Genomic DNA, 16,166 nt, shown 5'->3' on the forward strand with positions numbered 1-16,166 from the left:
CTCAGCAGCACATCCATCTTGTAGTGGAGTCAGTGACAAGAACAACAAACATGATGCACCTGTCGCCCCGTGAGAGCGCAAGGATACGTACAGTACGCGCCCTGGCACCAGCACTATATAATGACACATTTAAAAATAAATTCCTCCGCGATATGAAGTCTACCATGTGAGAATATAAACGAGGCAGCAGCAGTGACTTCTTAAAAACCACTGTGTGATTTCACTTGAGATTTAAATTCTGCATTTGGCTGTAAAATCAAAAATAGAAGTTACGACGAAAATAGAAGACATCCAATGCGTTTGTAAAAGAAAAAGAAAAACAGTACTATATAAATTCATGAATGAATAAAGCTCCCAAATTCACATTAATATCTCTTAATTATTAGACCATTGACTGTAACGACGTTGGCATACAATATGTCATTACAATGTGTCTGGCGCCATCTAGTGACAGTGAGCTGCAAAAGCCGCTGAAAAACTGAGTTGTTTAAAATAGTCAGTGGTGGGAAGTAACGTTCTTTTACATAGTTGCTGTACTAAAGCACAGTTTCATGTATCTGTACTTCAGTAGATGTATGTATCGTGTGCTTTTACTCTTAACACATACATCTGCAAATATCTGTACTTTCTACCCCCCTAAATTTGTACAGAGCATTGAAATACATGTTCACTGATCAATTAGAGTGGAGGACACATTGATCTTGCATCCTGTAGCAACATCACTGGTGAAGAGGAAAAACCTGAAATGGATTCAGACGAGGCCGCTACTCAGCCATAATGATGAATTGGACAGTTGCATTAAGGAATAGGATGCACTTTACCGCTGTAAAATCTTTGAGTACCACCTTAAAAGAAGTAGAGCCTGTTTTAAACCCTGACAACATGTGATCTAATCATTTACACATTTAAAAAAGGAAAAGAAAATGCCAGAAAATATTTATTTTGAAAGCTTGTGGAAAACAAACAAAGTAAGAATTTACAAATCAGTACAATTGTTTACAAATGTGCATGGTTCCTGATAACCCAAGCATAAATGTGGTGCTCATTATCAAATGCCCTTAGTGGTCCATAAATTCAGCCTTGTATAATACATTGCATGTGACGGAAAAAAAATGGAGGTAAATTACCTGCGGAACAGAATTGTCATCCTAATAAAAAAAATTAACAAACTAATTAAAAGAGCTGCCGTCCCATAGGACGTTGTAATCTAGAATCACAATATCCAAATACGTGCATAACATTATTTTAGAGATTTTCGTTAAAGGCATATCATTGAGCATAACTCATTTATCTCCCAGTGGTTCCATTAAAAAAAAATTATAATTGTAGCTGCAAAGCAATATTGGCCAATACTCCTACACCTACAGACCAGAATTAAATGTGTTGCCTGGTGTAAAAAGCCTCTTCACATCCTTCCAGAAAGCGGTGAAATCTTTTTAAGTACTGCTGATTTCAGTGTCACAGCTCCTGCTACATAGATGCGGATACTGGTGGGACTGGATGTGGCGCCATCCATTGCCAGTCACCCTCTGCAGTGGTACGCTAGGATCTCCATTGACCCGACACTGAGCTTAGACACTTCTCAGCAGCCAGGGTGGGGGTGAAATGCCAGACTGGGAGAAGTAGGTCCACCACCAAGGCTTCTGCTCCCGCTCGATCTCTCCTTCGCGAACGTCTGGCTCGCTGTTGCGCCCAAACTGGTTGTAGGGGTCAAATCGATCCCACGTGTCTACTGTAGGGAAGAGGTGGTCGTCGATATCGGGCTCCACAGGAACCTGAAGGCAGGAGGAGGGAGAAGATGAAGTTGGAGAGCACGTGTGGTGAACTAATGACCCTGCAAGTGTGTCTGATGATCGTAATCACTGAACACAAAAATGAAGACGAAGATCCAAACCTTCTCCAACACAAAGTCAACACGTCCGGCCTTGTTCAGTTTGTGAGGCAGATGAACCCTCTTTGTGACCCTGGAGTAACCCTTGGCTGTGGCTGTCAGGATGTGAGTACCAGGGTTCAGCAGCCGCCAGTAGTCTCCATCTTCAGCTGGGAGTGTAGAGATGGAACAGGGTGGGCCAGTGAAACATGGGCGGTCATACAAATCAAATAGGGAAGACAGTGATGGAAGAGTGTGGTAAAAGAGGATTGCGGGAGAAAATCAATGAAATGTCTAATATCCAACTTTTGCAACCTTTGATTAACAGCTTCAATATGCATGCCTAAAAGCTGGAGAAAAGAGAAATAAAAAATCTGCCATACATAAATAGATGTATCCAAATACCATAATATTTACATTAGTGTGATACTAAGACTAAAATGACAGAAAACCATTTATGAGACAAAATTATTGAATGTGCTGAGATGTTTTTAGTTTGATCCATGACCCATATAGTAACATTGAGGAGGCAGGGTTTATGACCTCTACTGTAGCCAGCCACCAGGAGGCGATATAGATGATTTGGCTTCACTTTATAGGAGCAGTCATGTCGTCTCTCTTTATAAAAGTATGTTTGTTATTGATTGATTTTTGTATTGATCGGTTTAAATTCAGCGTTTAAAAAATGTCCCTTAATCGTTTGGGTCCATTGAGCGTTGAAAGTATTTTTTATTGAATGAATGAATCTACTTCCTGTGTTGAGGGGTTTATCTGAAGTGTTTGATCTTTTACCTGAGCTGTCCTGACTGTTATGGCAGCGCTGACAATGATGAGACTTAGTTAGAAAGAATGAATAAAGATTATAACAGATAAAAAATAATAATAATTAAAATATTAAAACTTACCTGAGGTGACATCTTTCCTAATCCCCCTGACAGAGATGGTAGCACCTTTTATCCCGTTGCCGTCAAGGTCCTTAACCACTCCCTTTATCCCTCGATGGACCTGGTCAGAGACATGCAGCTCAGTGGACAGCCATATGTAATACAGCTACATAGATTCATCATGGACAGTCATTACACACATAGACTAAAAATTGTTATTACTATGCTAGAACCTACTTTTTATAACATTTCATTTATTTATGTTCTTTCTTATCTTTGAAAGTAGAAACTTTGAATTGACAAATATTACTTTACACTTACTTTCTCAAACATGCATGCCTCAGCTAGCAGTTTCAAAATCAGTAATTATTTCCCCAGTTGAGTAAGACTTCCTAACAGACACTTACAGACTCAACAAAACTGAGCAGAGCCTCCTTATTCCTCTTCCACTCCGGGTAAAGCTCGGCCTCCGAGGGGAATTTGTCACAGCCGAGCTCCACGGTGATCTCCAGACAGTTAGTGTGCAGGTAGTTGAAGTCGGACATGCCTGCATGACAGGTGCATAGTGAGTCCTTCACAGGTAATGTGGGGGGTCATTTGAGAAATGAGAATGTAATAGGTGGTGCTGTCTGTAGTTTGAAAAGTTCTGCATCTCACCACCAGCAAAACTGTACCACAGCGCCCCGTTGATGATGCCTCTGGTTCGGTAGAAGGAGGCTCCGCACCTCTCTGTGTCATTATTTGACATGGTGGCGTGGGCGTCCGCATAGGTGCGAGCCAGCTGCTTGAAGAGCTGAGCAAGGGGACATCATCAAGGTGGTGAAACAATGAATATTATCCAGCTGACAACAAAACTTCACTTATCCTCCTTTCCTACCTTAGTCCATGGGCCAGACCACATATTGGTACCACCTGAGGGGGCAAAACTTTACCTATACTAAGTTGTTTGTAGGACTGATATAAGTCTATTAATATATGATAACCCTTGCACAAAAGCAGCTTTTCATATTTTAGGGCTATATTACCGTTTTCACTGTTCAGTGCTTTAGCGAAATTCGCCCAAATCACTAACGTGCTAATATCATCTTAACAGTGATATAATTTTGGTCATTAACTACATTATTTGTGTAAGTCAAATGTTGTAACTATTGAAAATAATAAATTTAGATTTTTCATACAAGTTATGAAAATCTGATTCTTGAAAACCAAGATCAGCCTTGATATACACTTATGTACATTGTTGTATTCGGTTGACCACAATCTTGCGCAGTTGAGCATTTACTTTCAGCTTTTAACAGCAGAGAAAAGAAAATTTAAGTTTCAGTCCTGAGGAAAGATGGAAGAAACCAGCTGCGTGCCTGAGAAGCAGGCAGGGATGACGTGCATCATCCATTGCTCCAGTGATGACTCCAACCTAGTGTCACCCCAGAATCTCCATGGGCCCTCGCCAATGGCGATGGATCTCTGCGCAAGACCAATAAAGCTGCTCTAGCGAGAGAGCTGGAAAAAAGCGTTGCCCCTGCAGATGTTATCCCAGAACCTTCAACAACCATCATCGATGGGATGAGCTTGGTGCAGCAGATGAAAGGGGATGACAAGACTTTCGCACAGCTGGCAGAATCAGCCCTATTCAAGGTCCTCCATGAGGGAGCCAAGAGCCAACGCATTGATGTTGTCTTTGATGTCTACAAGGAGACATCCATAAAAGACACGGAAAGAGCCCACAGGGGTACAGAGAGAGGCATTCAGTTCAAGAACATAGCACCCGGTCACAACATCCAACAATCCAAACAAAGCAAGTCTTATCAAATTCTTGGTCGATGAATGGAAGGGACCCAAACACAGAGAAAAACTCCAGAACAAGACGTTGTATGTCACATGTGATGAAGTCTGCTACAAACTCAACAGAGAACAATTGGAAGAGGTAACAGAGCTCAAATCTTCCCAGGAAGAAGCTGACACTCGCATGCTGTTACATGCTCTCGATGCAGCAGAGTCTGGCTACAAAGCAGTTGTCATTACTGCTGAGGACACAGATGTGTTGGTCCTATGCTTAGGATTCAACAAGAACATTCCCTGTCCTATCTATCAGAAATGTGGAACCCAAAATAGGACCAGGTTCTTGGACATAACGAGCTAGGCCAATCGCTAGGAAGTGGTGTCTCTGATGCCCTGCTTGGCATGCATGCCTTCACTGGTTGTGACACAGTCAGTGCCTTTGCAGGCCGTGGGAAGATATGTGCCTTGAAGCTACTGAAGTCTGACAAGGCCTACCAAGACGCCTTTAGTGAGCTTGGACGTTCTTGGCATGTTTCTGATGAGCTTTTTGAGAAGCTGCAAGAGATCACATGCCGTATGTATGTGCATTCTACCCGCACAACAGATGTGAACACCCTTCGTCACCAACTCTTCTGTGCTAGACGTGGCGAAGTAGAGTCCAGTCAACTCCCACCTTGTGAGGATTGCCTCTTCATGCATGCAATGCTTGCTAACTATCAGGCTGCAATATGGAGGCGGTCTCTGAAGACCCAACCCTCCGTGCCGGATCCAAAGGAGAGTGGGTGGACCACAGATGATGATGGGAAGCTGGCGATTGAGTGGATGAGTGGCTCACCAGCACCCGATGCAGTGTTGCAGTTGCTCACCTGCAAGTGCAAGAGGTCATGCAAACTGCCAGAGTGCACATGTCTCACCAATGGCCTGAAGTGCACAGATATGTGCAAACTGCAAACCTGCTCTAATCAACCCAGTGAGGAAGAACCCATTGTCGAGTTAACTGACTCAGATGATGGTGAGGGTGACTGAGTCCTAGATTGAGGGTGTGGACCTAATATTTCACGATATGTACATGTAATGTGTGTTTTGAAGTACTGGTAATAAGAAAAATTAAACAAAACTATTTTACATGCCACAACATTGTTTGCCTGTATCATATGTAGTTTCATCATAATTATTGTGGCCTAGTGGCCTAGGTTGATTACATACAAACTAAGGGACAATTATTTAGTTAAATGTAACTTAATATTGTATTTGAAGAAAAAAACACTAAATATTATTATTTGAAACTGCAAATTTCTCAAAAGTAGACTATATATCCTTCTAAAATTGATAATGTGAACTGTTCCAGTACATAGGAGGCCATTCAAAGTATTTATTGGTGGGTTTATTTCAATGGAGACAAGATAATAGTAGAATGGTACAGTTATACATGACTGGAGAATTCATCTTTCCACGTTAGCAAGATAGAGGTCTCTCTGTTCAAGAGGTAATAACCACTAATAAGCTGCCACTCTGAAAGGGTTATCGCATCAAAACATAATCTAGGGATGTATAACAATTAAAAAATAGCAACTAGAATTTGCCCACCCAGATGGTACCGATATATGAAATTTCAGGTCTGGGCCCATGGACTACCTGCTCGTCTGGAGTTGGTGAGAAAATCTTCTCCTCTTGGGGATGTCGAGAGAAGTCGAAGGGATAAGAGACCACCAGGTCTCCTCCGTGGAGGCTGGCGGACTGAACGAAGGGCAGAGACCTGATCCACTTCATCACTGCATAGGTCTCTGGTGCCACCTACAGCCCAAAAGCAGACAGTTTGGGGATCAAGGATGAAATGCAGCATCTATGCATGATTATCAAATGTGATTCATTAAAATAAAACCAATGTTCCCTCACCTTTCCAAACCAGTAGGCATCAGGGATTGGAGTGTGGTCCATGCGGTAGTGCCTGCCGCGGCGATTCCGATAGAAGACAGAGGTGAGGTCTGGAAAATTGCGGTTCAGGTCGAGGTTCTGGGCGTTGGCCCGACCACTGGTCCAACTATTCATCAAGTGACCCTGAAACATTTCGGTTCAAACAACTGGTAGCATTAGAAAGGGTCAGACGTCTGTGTCATGACTGACGAGATTCCTGATGATGTGTAGACATTAGTAGGAGCAGTGATTACATGAAGAAAATATATAAATATTAGTCAGGAATATAGGTAGGAGCATGTAAGATTATCTTTGTTAATAATATTGTTAACATGTAGACAAGACCATATATCCGTCATGAGGAAAAGTTGATGCAACGATACGAGGAAAATAAATCAGGAAATGGAGATCTCTGATTTACCCAAACAACCAAAAAACATATATATATATATATATATATATATATATATATATATATATATAATATGTGTATATATTACCATATACATACAAATGTAAACTAAATGTAAAATTTTAGGTTTTAATTAAATTTTTTACATTCATTCAGTGTATCTAAAATGTACTATATTACATACAACACACACACATTTCAAATTTAGCCATGGTAATGAAAAAGTTCAATACGCTGCACGCTTTCATTAACACTTACAACCATGTATGTATTGTGAATCAGTCACGAAGGTGCAATCTGCATGACTGATTCACAATACATACATTGTAACGACTTAAACCCGTGAAACATGACAAGTAGCTGTGTGCAGATGTTTAGATTGCACATTACATACATGGACAGATGATCCTCATTGCTGTGGACTTCACAATGTGACCAGCACAGAGTTTTAAGCGTCAGTTTTTCAAATGACTGCGACGCACATTTGAGCAAACACATGATCAGTCTACAGAATGTAAACATGCAGAGCTTGTTAGTGTCTCAGTGACAGGTTGTTATAAATGTCTCAATCCATGACCTGAAAACTGCTCTCAGTTGCTCATGCAGTGTAACATACATATACAGCAGTACATGTACGATATAATATAAAGTATAATATTGAATAATATTAAGCTGGATACGCTGAGCTAATAATAATAATAATAATAATAATAATAATAATAATAATAATAATAATAATAATAATAACAATAATAATTATAAAATAATAATAATAGGATTTTAGCAGACTCTGGTTGAAATAATGACCCCCTTTTATATCATTTCAATTGTATTTTTGCTTATGTGCAGACCTTTGGCTGGTTGAAGACTATATGCAAGTGGAAGGACCTGTTCTAGACTAGTGAGACTATAGAGACAAAGGGATGGAGTGACGAATTGGCAGACAGACAGATGGACAGACAGACAGAAGGTGGAGGGCTTTGGTACTCTTACTGTCTTCTGTGGAAACTTAAGCCGAATCGATACATGACTAGTGATTCAGCAACTTTCCTGAATCACGGATTAATTTCTCAAATTTAATAATTACACCAGGATACCATCAATCTTGATCCGTCATTAAGGACATGGAGCACAGGGACAGGGTGAAGTAGAGGCTGTTCCTCATCCTTCCACATGAGATGGTACGATGTGTAAATCAAATGTTTTAATATCGGCATCCTCTATGTTGACAAAAGCCCTCGGCACTATGAACACAGCAGAGTACCTGAGTCCTCCTCCCACACGGCAAGCTCAGTGGACAGTACAGAGAGCGGATAATGGCGGTTTGTCTTTCTTTAACTGTTAACACGATTTACTTCCTGGTTGTTGAGCTCCGGGTCATTGCTATCCTCTACCTCTGCGGCGGCCAGTTCATAGCCATCGGGGTTCATGGAGGCCAGGATGTGGATGCGGGTTGTGTTGATGATGGTCTGAATTCTCTGGTTGCCCAGCATGTACTCTGAGCACAGGTACTGAGCCATGTAGATGAGCAGCTGACGGCCCAGCACCTCGTTGCCGTGCATGTTTCCCACCAACTTGATCTCTGGCTCAGCTACGGTTCACAGAATAGAACCAGACATGATTATATCTGTATGAATTCATTTTGGATACAAACAATATCCACTTATTAACCTTTCAGAAAGTGGTTGTGACCCATCTGGCAGACATTCATCAATCCATCCATTCCTTATCTATACCACTTATCCTTTGACGGACATGGTCGCCAGCGTATCAAAGGGCCAACATAGAGACAAGTAACCATTGACCCCTACTGTCTATTTAACAAAACCCCAATCTGCATGTCTTTGGATTTTGGGAGGAAGCCTAAGAAAACCCAAACAGACACTGGGAGAACATGCAAAGTCCACAAAAGAAAAGGCCCGGGATTCGAACCGGTAACCCTCGGGCTGTCATTTAGAATAGTGTTTTTGGCTACCTGGTGAATGTAAGACCAAATTTCCCCTCCTGTTTGGTCTCTATCTGCTGCAGAGGCTCTTTAGCTGCTACTTTCTCCACCATGTTCCCCAGCAGGTCAACAACTATGCACGCCGATGCCCCTTGGTGGGAACTAAGACAGAAGCAATGAGCTGTGCAGATCAGCTCAGCTCTACTGAGGTTTACTGTATATTTCAGCTCATTGTTTTAGTTTTAGTTTCACCTTAACTACTGTTTTGATTCACTCCCACCGTGTTATTTCCAGCAAAGAGCTGTATTTATAGATAATGCGATTGTTTTCTACCTGCTTGGCCCCAAAGGAAGATCATGAACGCAAAAAATGTCTGCAATGTTTGCCTTTCACATTAGAACACAGCAGAGACTGTGCAGTTCAGATGCATTCTCAACAATAGGGAAATGTCAGGCGAGGGGTAGCACCTGGGCAGAACGTGAAGGAGGCAGAACCTGAATTATAAATTCCATCTAGAGATCACATGTTCTTGTTTACAGCACCTCAACACCAGCAATTCAACTGAGACAAATAAATGCAGGATGGGTCAGAAAGAATCAGAAACGGTTTGCTCACACTTTCACCACAACCACTATTCAAGATGCTACCATGTCAATGTCAGGTTCAAATCGTATCTCCAAACATGTCGATGGAAAATTAGGAGGACATATTTGATAGCTTTTGAAACACAACAAGGGGAACTGAACAGAGAGAGTGTATCACAAGACCGCTGCAGTTTCTTACTCACTTAGCTCGTGCTGTCCAGGGTTGTTGGTGAACTCGATAGCCAGCAAATCCCTGCCCTCAGTGCTGCGTCCGATGCTGTACACATGGGAGATATGTGAACACTTGGCTGCGGTTCTCTTCAGTAAGCTGTACATCTGGGCATTGGAGGTGTAGGTGAACTGGATGATGGTGCTGGGTTCTTGTGGAGAGAGGCTGGACATTGCTAGCTCTTGTCTGGCTGGAGGAGGGATACCAGGGTTTAGAGAGGGAAGGGAGAGGTGTGCTAGTTTCACAGGATGTTCATCGGTGCAAAAGAAAGTGTGAGCTTCACCTCTCATTCCTGCCAGCGGGTCGAAGCAGCCCTCTTGGTCACTGGCGAAGAAGCGGTCACAGTCAAGAAAGTAGGGCCAGGCCATATCGATGGCCTCAAAGGCGTGGCTGCAGTCCTTCCTCAAGGTCTCACACGTGCTGCGACACGGCTTGATCATCTTGTCGTCCCGGCAGGGCGAGGCGATCACTGCGCAGCTTATGAGACGTATCTCGGGGGAGCACTCGCCGTTGAGCAGCCCGTGGATGACACTGAGGAGGAGGTACTCTGACCCTGATTCAGCATCCGTGCGAGTCCGGTGGCCAAGGATGTTTGGAAATATGGTTCTGGAGCAGCAGTGTGTAAATACAACACCCACAATCAGATATCATTGAGCTCATGAAGAAAATTCAGCTGAAATGGATTCAAATGTGTGGGGTTAATGTTTTTAGTGGGCCCTGCTCTCTTTGTACACATTAGTACCAACCTCTATAACCCACCTTGAGTATTCCATATCATTGCAGTAGCCCAGGTTTAACTCTGTACACGTGGCTGTGGAAAGAGAGGACGAGAAGATGTGGAAACTCAACTTTTCACTTTTCACTTAACCTTTACCCAATAAAACACAGCTGAATGTTACTGTTGGACAATTTCTGGAAACAGCTGAGTCTCTTTAGGCCAAGTGCTGGATAAAAATCTATCATAAAAATATCATGAGCTTTTATACAACTGCTAGATCTGACTGATGTAGCACCTGGTGTTTGAAAATGTGAGATATTTTTTGTCTCTCTAAATTCTGTTGCCCTGCAGTTAGAGCTGAGACGCTGCAGCTGCGTCCCCCCCTCACACTGGCTGCCTGGAGAGGAGGCCTGTTTCATCTTGCAGCAGCACTTGGTATTTCAAACTCTTTTTCTTCTTCCAACCCTGAAGGTCAGGTTCACGGCCTGAAAATTCAACTACAGGTGCACTCATGTAACGTTTTAGACAGCCGTGCATTTATGCATGTGATTTATAATAGGCTGCATAAAAGGTAAAAAAAAGTCAATCCACTTACGTTTTTCTTCATAAACGTTGCTAGTGCACCTTCCTGAGAAAGAGAAGCCGAACAACAGACATGAAAAACACACCGATGGACCACAAATGCAACGCTAGGAGGCGCCATCTTCACGAGCTGTGGACACGTCAAGGGTCCTTGGCTTTTACTGTTAACTGCTCATCTCCAAGCTGATGTGATTGCGTCGGGAAAAACATCCGGTGACACTGTGTCACCAACACTGTGTGAGCAGTAATGTGTCAACTCTCCAGAGTCTGTAGATCAGAGACTGGAGAGACTTTTATACACTAAACCAAAGCGTTAAGGTTAATTCAAAGTTGTGCAGCAATAAGTTTACAAATGTTCCTCTTGTAGTTTCACATGTCCTCACTGAGCCAAGCTTTACGCATGACGCGTCAGCATGCACTCTTTGCGGTGGTTCAGTGCGCATATTTCCACGAGCAGGTTATTTTAAGCTAAAGTCGTCTTACCCAAAAGCTCGTCTCCGGGGTGACAGCTCTGCTGCTGCTGCTGCTGCTGCGGGGCGCACCAACAGCTCCTCGACCAGGAGAAGAACAGCACCAAAAGTCCTAAATGCATGTTGCAGGACGGGCAATGCTGGAGCTGCTCGGTGTGTGATGTGGCAGTGCGCGTTTGAAGCAGCAACTTTTCCCTCCTGATAATTACCACCTACACATCACGGAGAGACGACCTCCTTCCTTTGTCTGCGCGGAGCATCCCTGACCCGAGAAAAAAAGAAAAGAGAAAAAAGTGCGGCGCGCCAGGGTTATGGCGCACGGTGTTACGAGCTAGTGCCGATCAAATTTCACTGCACGTAGGTTGTGTGTGTGTGTGTGTGTGTGCGTGCGTGCGTGTGTGTGCGTGTGTGCGTGCGTGCGTGCGTGCGTGTGTGTGTGTGTGTGTGTGTGTGTGTGTGTGTGTGTGTGTGTGTGTGTGTGTGTGCGTGTGCGTGTGTGTGTGTGTGTGTGTGTGTGTGTTGGGGAGGTGGGGGTGTTACGAGAGGAAGGAACGTGGCTCGTATAAGAGTAGGAGCAACAAGTTCATGCCTGTATTGTTTGACTTACAAATCTTCACCAATTAAATGGAAGGATAGATTTGGGCACAATTAGTGGGTCTTCAAACCGGAGCCACTTCCCCTTTGTATTCTTATAGTAATCATGTCATTAGGCAACTTCAGGGATTAAGTCTTCAGCATGAGGTCAGGACCTTACATAGGGTCCCAAGATAAACCTGAGGGGTCAGCGGAGGATTTAAAGTAACAATAGACACTTTATTTTTCTTGATCTCATCATTATGAGGAAAATGTGGATTTTACAATTTAAGAGCCACTTTACTGTATGTCCTTGTTAGGTGAAATATGCTGTTTGACAATCTATGATTTAATCGTGGACTGTAAGTTACATTTATATTGTTGTTTTAATGTGTTAATATGCATTTATATTGTTATTGCTTTACAACAGGTGAAATCACAATTTTGTGCACATGGCCAAACATGGTGGTGGTAAGATTGAGTGAAGTCAGCAAAGGTTTGGATCAACACAAGTTTTGACCATGGGATATATAGAGGATATACATTAGCACCACGAAATAGAGAATTGAGTCGGCAGTGGACATGCTGGAATGAAATGATCAAATAAACCCTTGTTCAAGTTCCCCTGCATTAAGTCTGAGTTCATTGGGTTTTCAAAATAAGGTCGACTTTAATTTGTGGGAACACAGGTCAAAACAAAAGACTCTGCTGACTAAGTGGCCCATAGGAGCATGGATCATTGGAAAAGGCTACAGAGTGATGGCTATGAAAGATGAAACGTTCGGCCCTCTAAGCTTCACTTTCACCATGCAATTGTGTAATTTGATACAAAATGTCACTGACAGATGAAGGCTCGATTTACCGCGCCAAGGTAATACGTCTATCTTTAAGCAACCAAACACACTTCTGTTTCTTCTGCAATTGCACTAGCTTACGTCAGATTGTGTCTACGTTTGCAGAGCCACCAGAGTATTGATGGATTCATTTAATTAAAATAAGAAGAGGCCCACTGCACAGGTTTTCACATGTTCAGAGTCTGAGTTAACCCGGTCAAGAAATATGTGTGAATGGCCTGCTCGCAGAGATAGGGAGACTTTCTAGTTTAAATTGTGATTTTTACAGTTGATTCAAACTTTGAAGGTGCAAAGAGCAGTAGACATGTGTAATACCACTTGAAACTGATAGGGTGGGGAGATGAACAAGTTGACAGTTAAAATAATTAGGAAAATGTGTTTTCAAATATAATTTTTTTTTTTCACCAAAAAAAATACTACAAATGAGATAAATCTGTTTGAACTGTTCACACTTCGTGGATGTGAACATGATCTGATAAGAGTTAATGTAGCAAAACATTCTAAACCACTGTTTTATCACAACTGTCAGATAATATTTAATAGATACATCCAACAGTATCATTATATTATTAGACATTTAATGATGCTTTACTCAAACAGCAGACTCAGGGTATCTGTGGCAGTGGAGTTTTTTATTTAATCTGTGTTTTTTGCTATGATAAAACATCCTCACACATTTCTTTCAAAAAAATGTCACAATATGTAATATTAGCATCAAAACAGTCAATAATTTCCCCTCCCAGTTTTGCACTGAAAAGACCACCTCCTGACAAATTTAAGATAATTTAAAACATACATTTCCATTGATAGCATAGTGCTGTGGTTTTCATGTGGTGTATCTTTGGGATTGTCTCAGCAGGTAAAGTGATGAGCCATGTGGAAACAACACTCTGAGAAGGGCCTTTGGCAAACATCAGAGGTCTCACAGTCTACACTGGCTTGAACAGTCCCATGGTTCTGCCCTCAAGTGTCCTTGAGCAAGGCACTGACCCCTTTCCATCGGCGGGTCAGCAAATTTCTAAAGTGCCTGACCTCTGAACCTTCCTGTAGAAGGTGATGAAGGTAATGACTCACTTATAAACGAGCACATTGAGCTCAAGTAATCCTAGCAATGCAGGAATCGTCTGCGGTGTCCAGTGTGCTGCTAATGCTGTGGGCAGACAGCGAGTAACGATCCTTTCTCAGAACCCGGCTGATGACACTGACCAGCACCTTCCTGTACTGATGCCGCAGCAGACAGTAGACAAACGGGTCACTGGAGGCCTTGGCATAGGACAGACATTTGGTGGCGATACCTACGTACCGAGGGATGTGCATGGAGGGCAACAACTCCAGCAACCTGCAGGAGAAATACAAGCAGCATAAGTTAATCCTGAATCCTAATCATGGAAGCCCATTTGACTTATGCCATCAAAAAACCCACAATGTGAGTTACGTCTCCTTATTGAGATATAGTCAATTTTCATGATGCTGTAAATAACTTGGGCAGAGACTTCAGTGTGGACATATCCACTCATGTCTCCCAAGAAAAACATTATAATATCAGACAGTAGTATAAATATAAGTCAAATAACAAAGCCCTTTGACCTTCAACAGGGGATAACACTATATATTCCCCATTCTGTCAACGGTTATTTTATGAGAATTTTTAAGTTGGAGAGGTGATTTAACTTTACAAACTACAAAGATGAACATATCAGTCAGACCCATGATCAAACACGCAGGACATATAATAGATTTTTTTAGGTCATTGTTGTACAAATAGCTCATCTGATGGTAAAGAAGTTTCACAGGAAGTCAGTGAGTCACAGTGCTGAGTGTTACCTTGTTATAACATAGGGTGAATAGCAGAGGATGAAGGAGCCGATGAAGATGCAAATTTTCTTAGTGGCGCGCTGCCTCCTCTTCTTCTGTTCTGCCAGACATCTCTCCTTCACACTGACAGACACAGAGAATGATTCATTAATGTCTCACCCCACAAACAAAAAATAAAAAAAATGATATATAAATATGAACATATATAGTTCTAAACATAATTGACAGCTTGACAAAACAGGCTCTGTGTCATGTGTGAACATTCAGAACCCCAAAGCATTCGAATGGACATCTGGGATTACTGTCATGTGTCTCCAGCACAAGGAACCAACTTATTTGATCGATCACATTGGTAATAATTTGTGTTCAAGCATGTGATGTTACATCTCACATAAATGTCAAAATATAATCTGAAAGGTCCATAGCTATTACTCTGGATTTAAACTTAACAGTCTAATGGAATGGTGAGGGGGATCTGAAGGGCACTGGGAGGATAATATAATTAGGAAATACTGTTTTGAATTACTGTGACTTCTCTGATTTGATTTTATAATCTATAATGTATAGTTTATAATGTACTCTATAAATTAAAATGAAATAATCAATCAAATGATTTACAAAATATGAAATAAAGTTAAAGCTATACATAAAATACTATATTTAAAAAATGTTATAATATAAGTAATAACATATTTGAAAGATTTGTATTGTCAATGCTATTAGATAGTTGCTCGATTTATGGAATTTATGGAGTTATTATATTTTTGAGTTGGGAACATATCTGGTCAAACTGCTTTACAACAGGTGAAATTACAGTTTTGTGCACATGGCCAAAAATGGTGCTGGTAAGATTGAGTGAAGTCCGCAAAAGTTTGGATCAACACAAGTTTTGACCATGGAATATAAAGAGGATATACAGTAGCACCACAAAATAGAGAATTGAGTCGGCAATGGACATGCTGGAATGAAATGATCAAATAAACCCTGGTTCGAGTTCCCCTGCATAAAGTCTGAGTTCATTGGGTTTTCAAAATAAGGTCGACTTTAATTTGTGGGAACACAGGTCAAAACAAGACACTCTGCTGACTAAGTGGCCTATAGGAGCATGGATCATTGGAAAAGGCTACAGAGTGATGGCTATGAAAGATGAAACCGTCGGCCCTCTAAGCCTCACTTTCCCCATGCAATTGTGAAATTTGATACAAAATGTCACTGACAGATGCCCTGGGAAAGACCTTAGCCTCAAAGTTGAATCTCCATCAGCAGTAGACTTTACCTGGGGTGAATATCGACCAGCAGCAGCAGGGTCTGCACTGTGATCACATCTATCCTCTTGCAGTGGGACCGGGCCACTCGCAGAACTTTCAGGTAGGCGAAGCACAGGATGAAGAGGCAGAGCGCGAAGCTGCTGAGGTGGAACAGCACCGTGAAGGTCGTGTAGGCTGCGAGCTGCATCGACCTCTCCTCCCCGGCCAGGTGCAGCGTGCAGGAGGCGTAAGTGTGGCTGTATCCCCCCCAGTCCATCAGCAGCTGGGAG

The 16,166-nt window shown here is 42.1% G+C and overlaps 1 protein-coding gene and 1 pseudogene across 1 annotated transcript; both read right to left on the minus strand.

The window, feature by feature from the left end:
* Nucleotides 1–924: 924 nt before the first annotated feature.
* On the minus strand, nucleotides 925–11,677 carry cpz (carboxypeptidase Z). The gene is made up of 13 exons (XM_061090036.1): nucleotides 11,401–11,677; nucleotides 10,931–10,963; nucleotides 10,377–10,428; nucleotides 9,901–10,223; nucleotides 9,592–9,807; nucleotides 8,215–8,450; nucleotides 6,430–6,591; nucleotides 6,169–6,327; nucleotides 3,412–3,547; nucleotides 3,162–3,301; nucleotides 2,776–2,875; nucleotides 1,895–2,040; nucleotides 925–1,775 (listed from the first exon to the last, which is right to left on the minus strand). The coding sequence occupies exons 1-13, from the start codon at nucleotides 11,507–11,509 to the stop codon at nucleotides 1,572–1,574; spliced, it is 2,016 nt and encodes a 671-aa protein (XP_060946019.1). The 5' UTR covers nucleotides 11,510–11,677; the 3' UTR covers nucleotides 925–1,571.
* Nucleotides 11,678–13,909: 2,232 nt separating this feature from the next.
* LOC133019080 (G-protein coupled receptor 26-like) overlaps nucleotides 13,910–16,166 on the minus strand; it is a 4,319-nt pseudogene continuing 2,062 nt past the window's right edge.

Source organism: Limanda limanda, chromosome 2, assembly GCF_963576545.1.
Source record: "Limanda limanda chromosome 2, fLimLim1.1, whole genome shotgun sequence".
Classification (NCBI taxonomy): Eukaryota; Metazoa; Chordata; class Actinopteri; order Pleuronectiformes; family Pleuronectidae; genus Limanda; species Limanda limanda.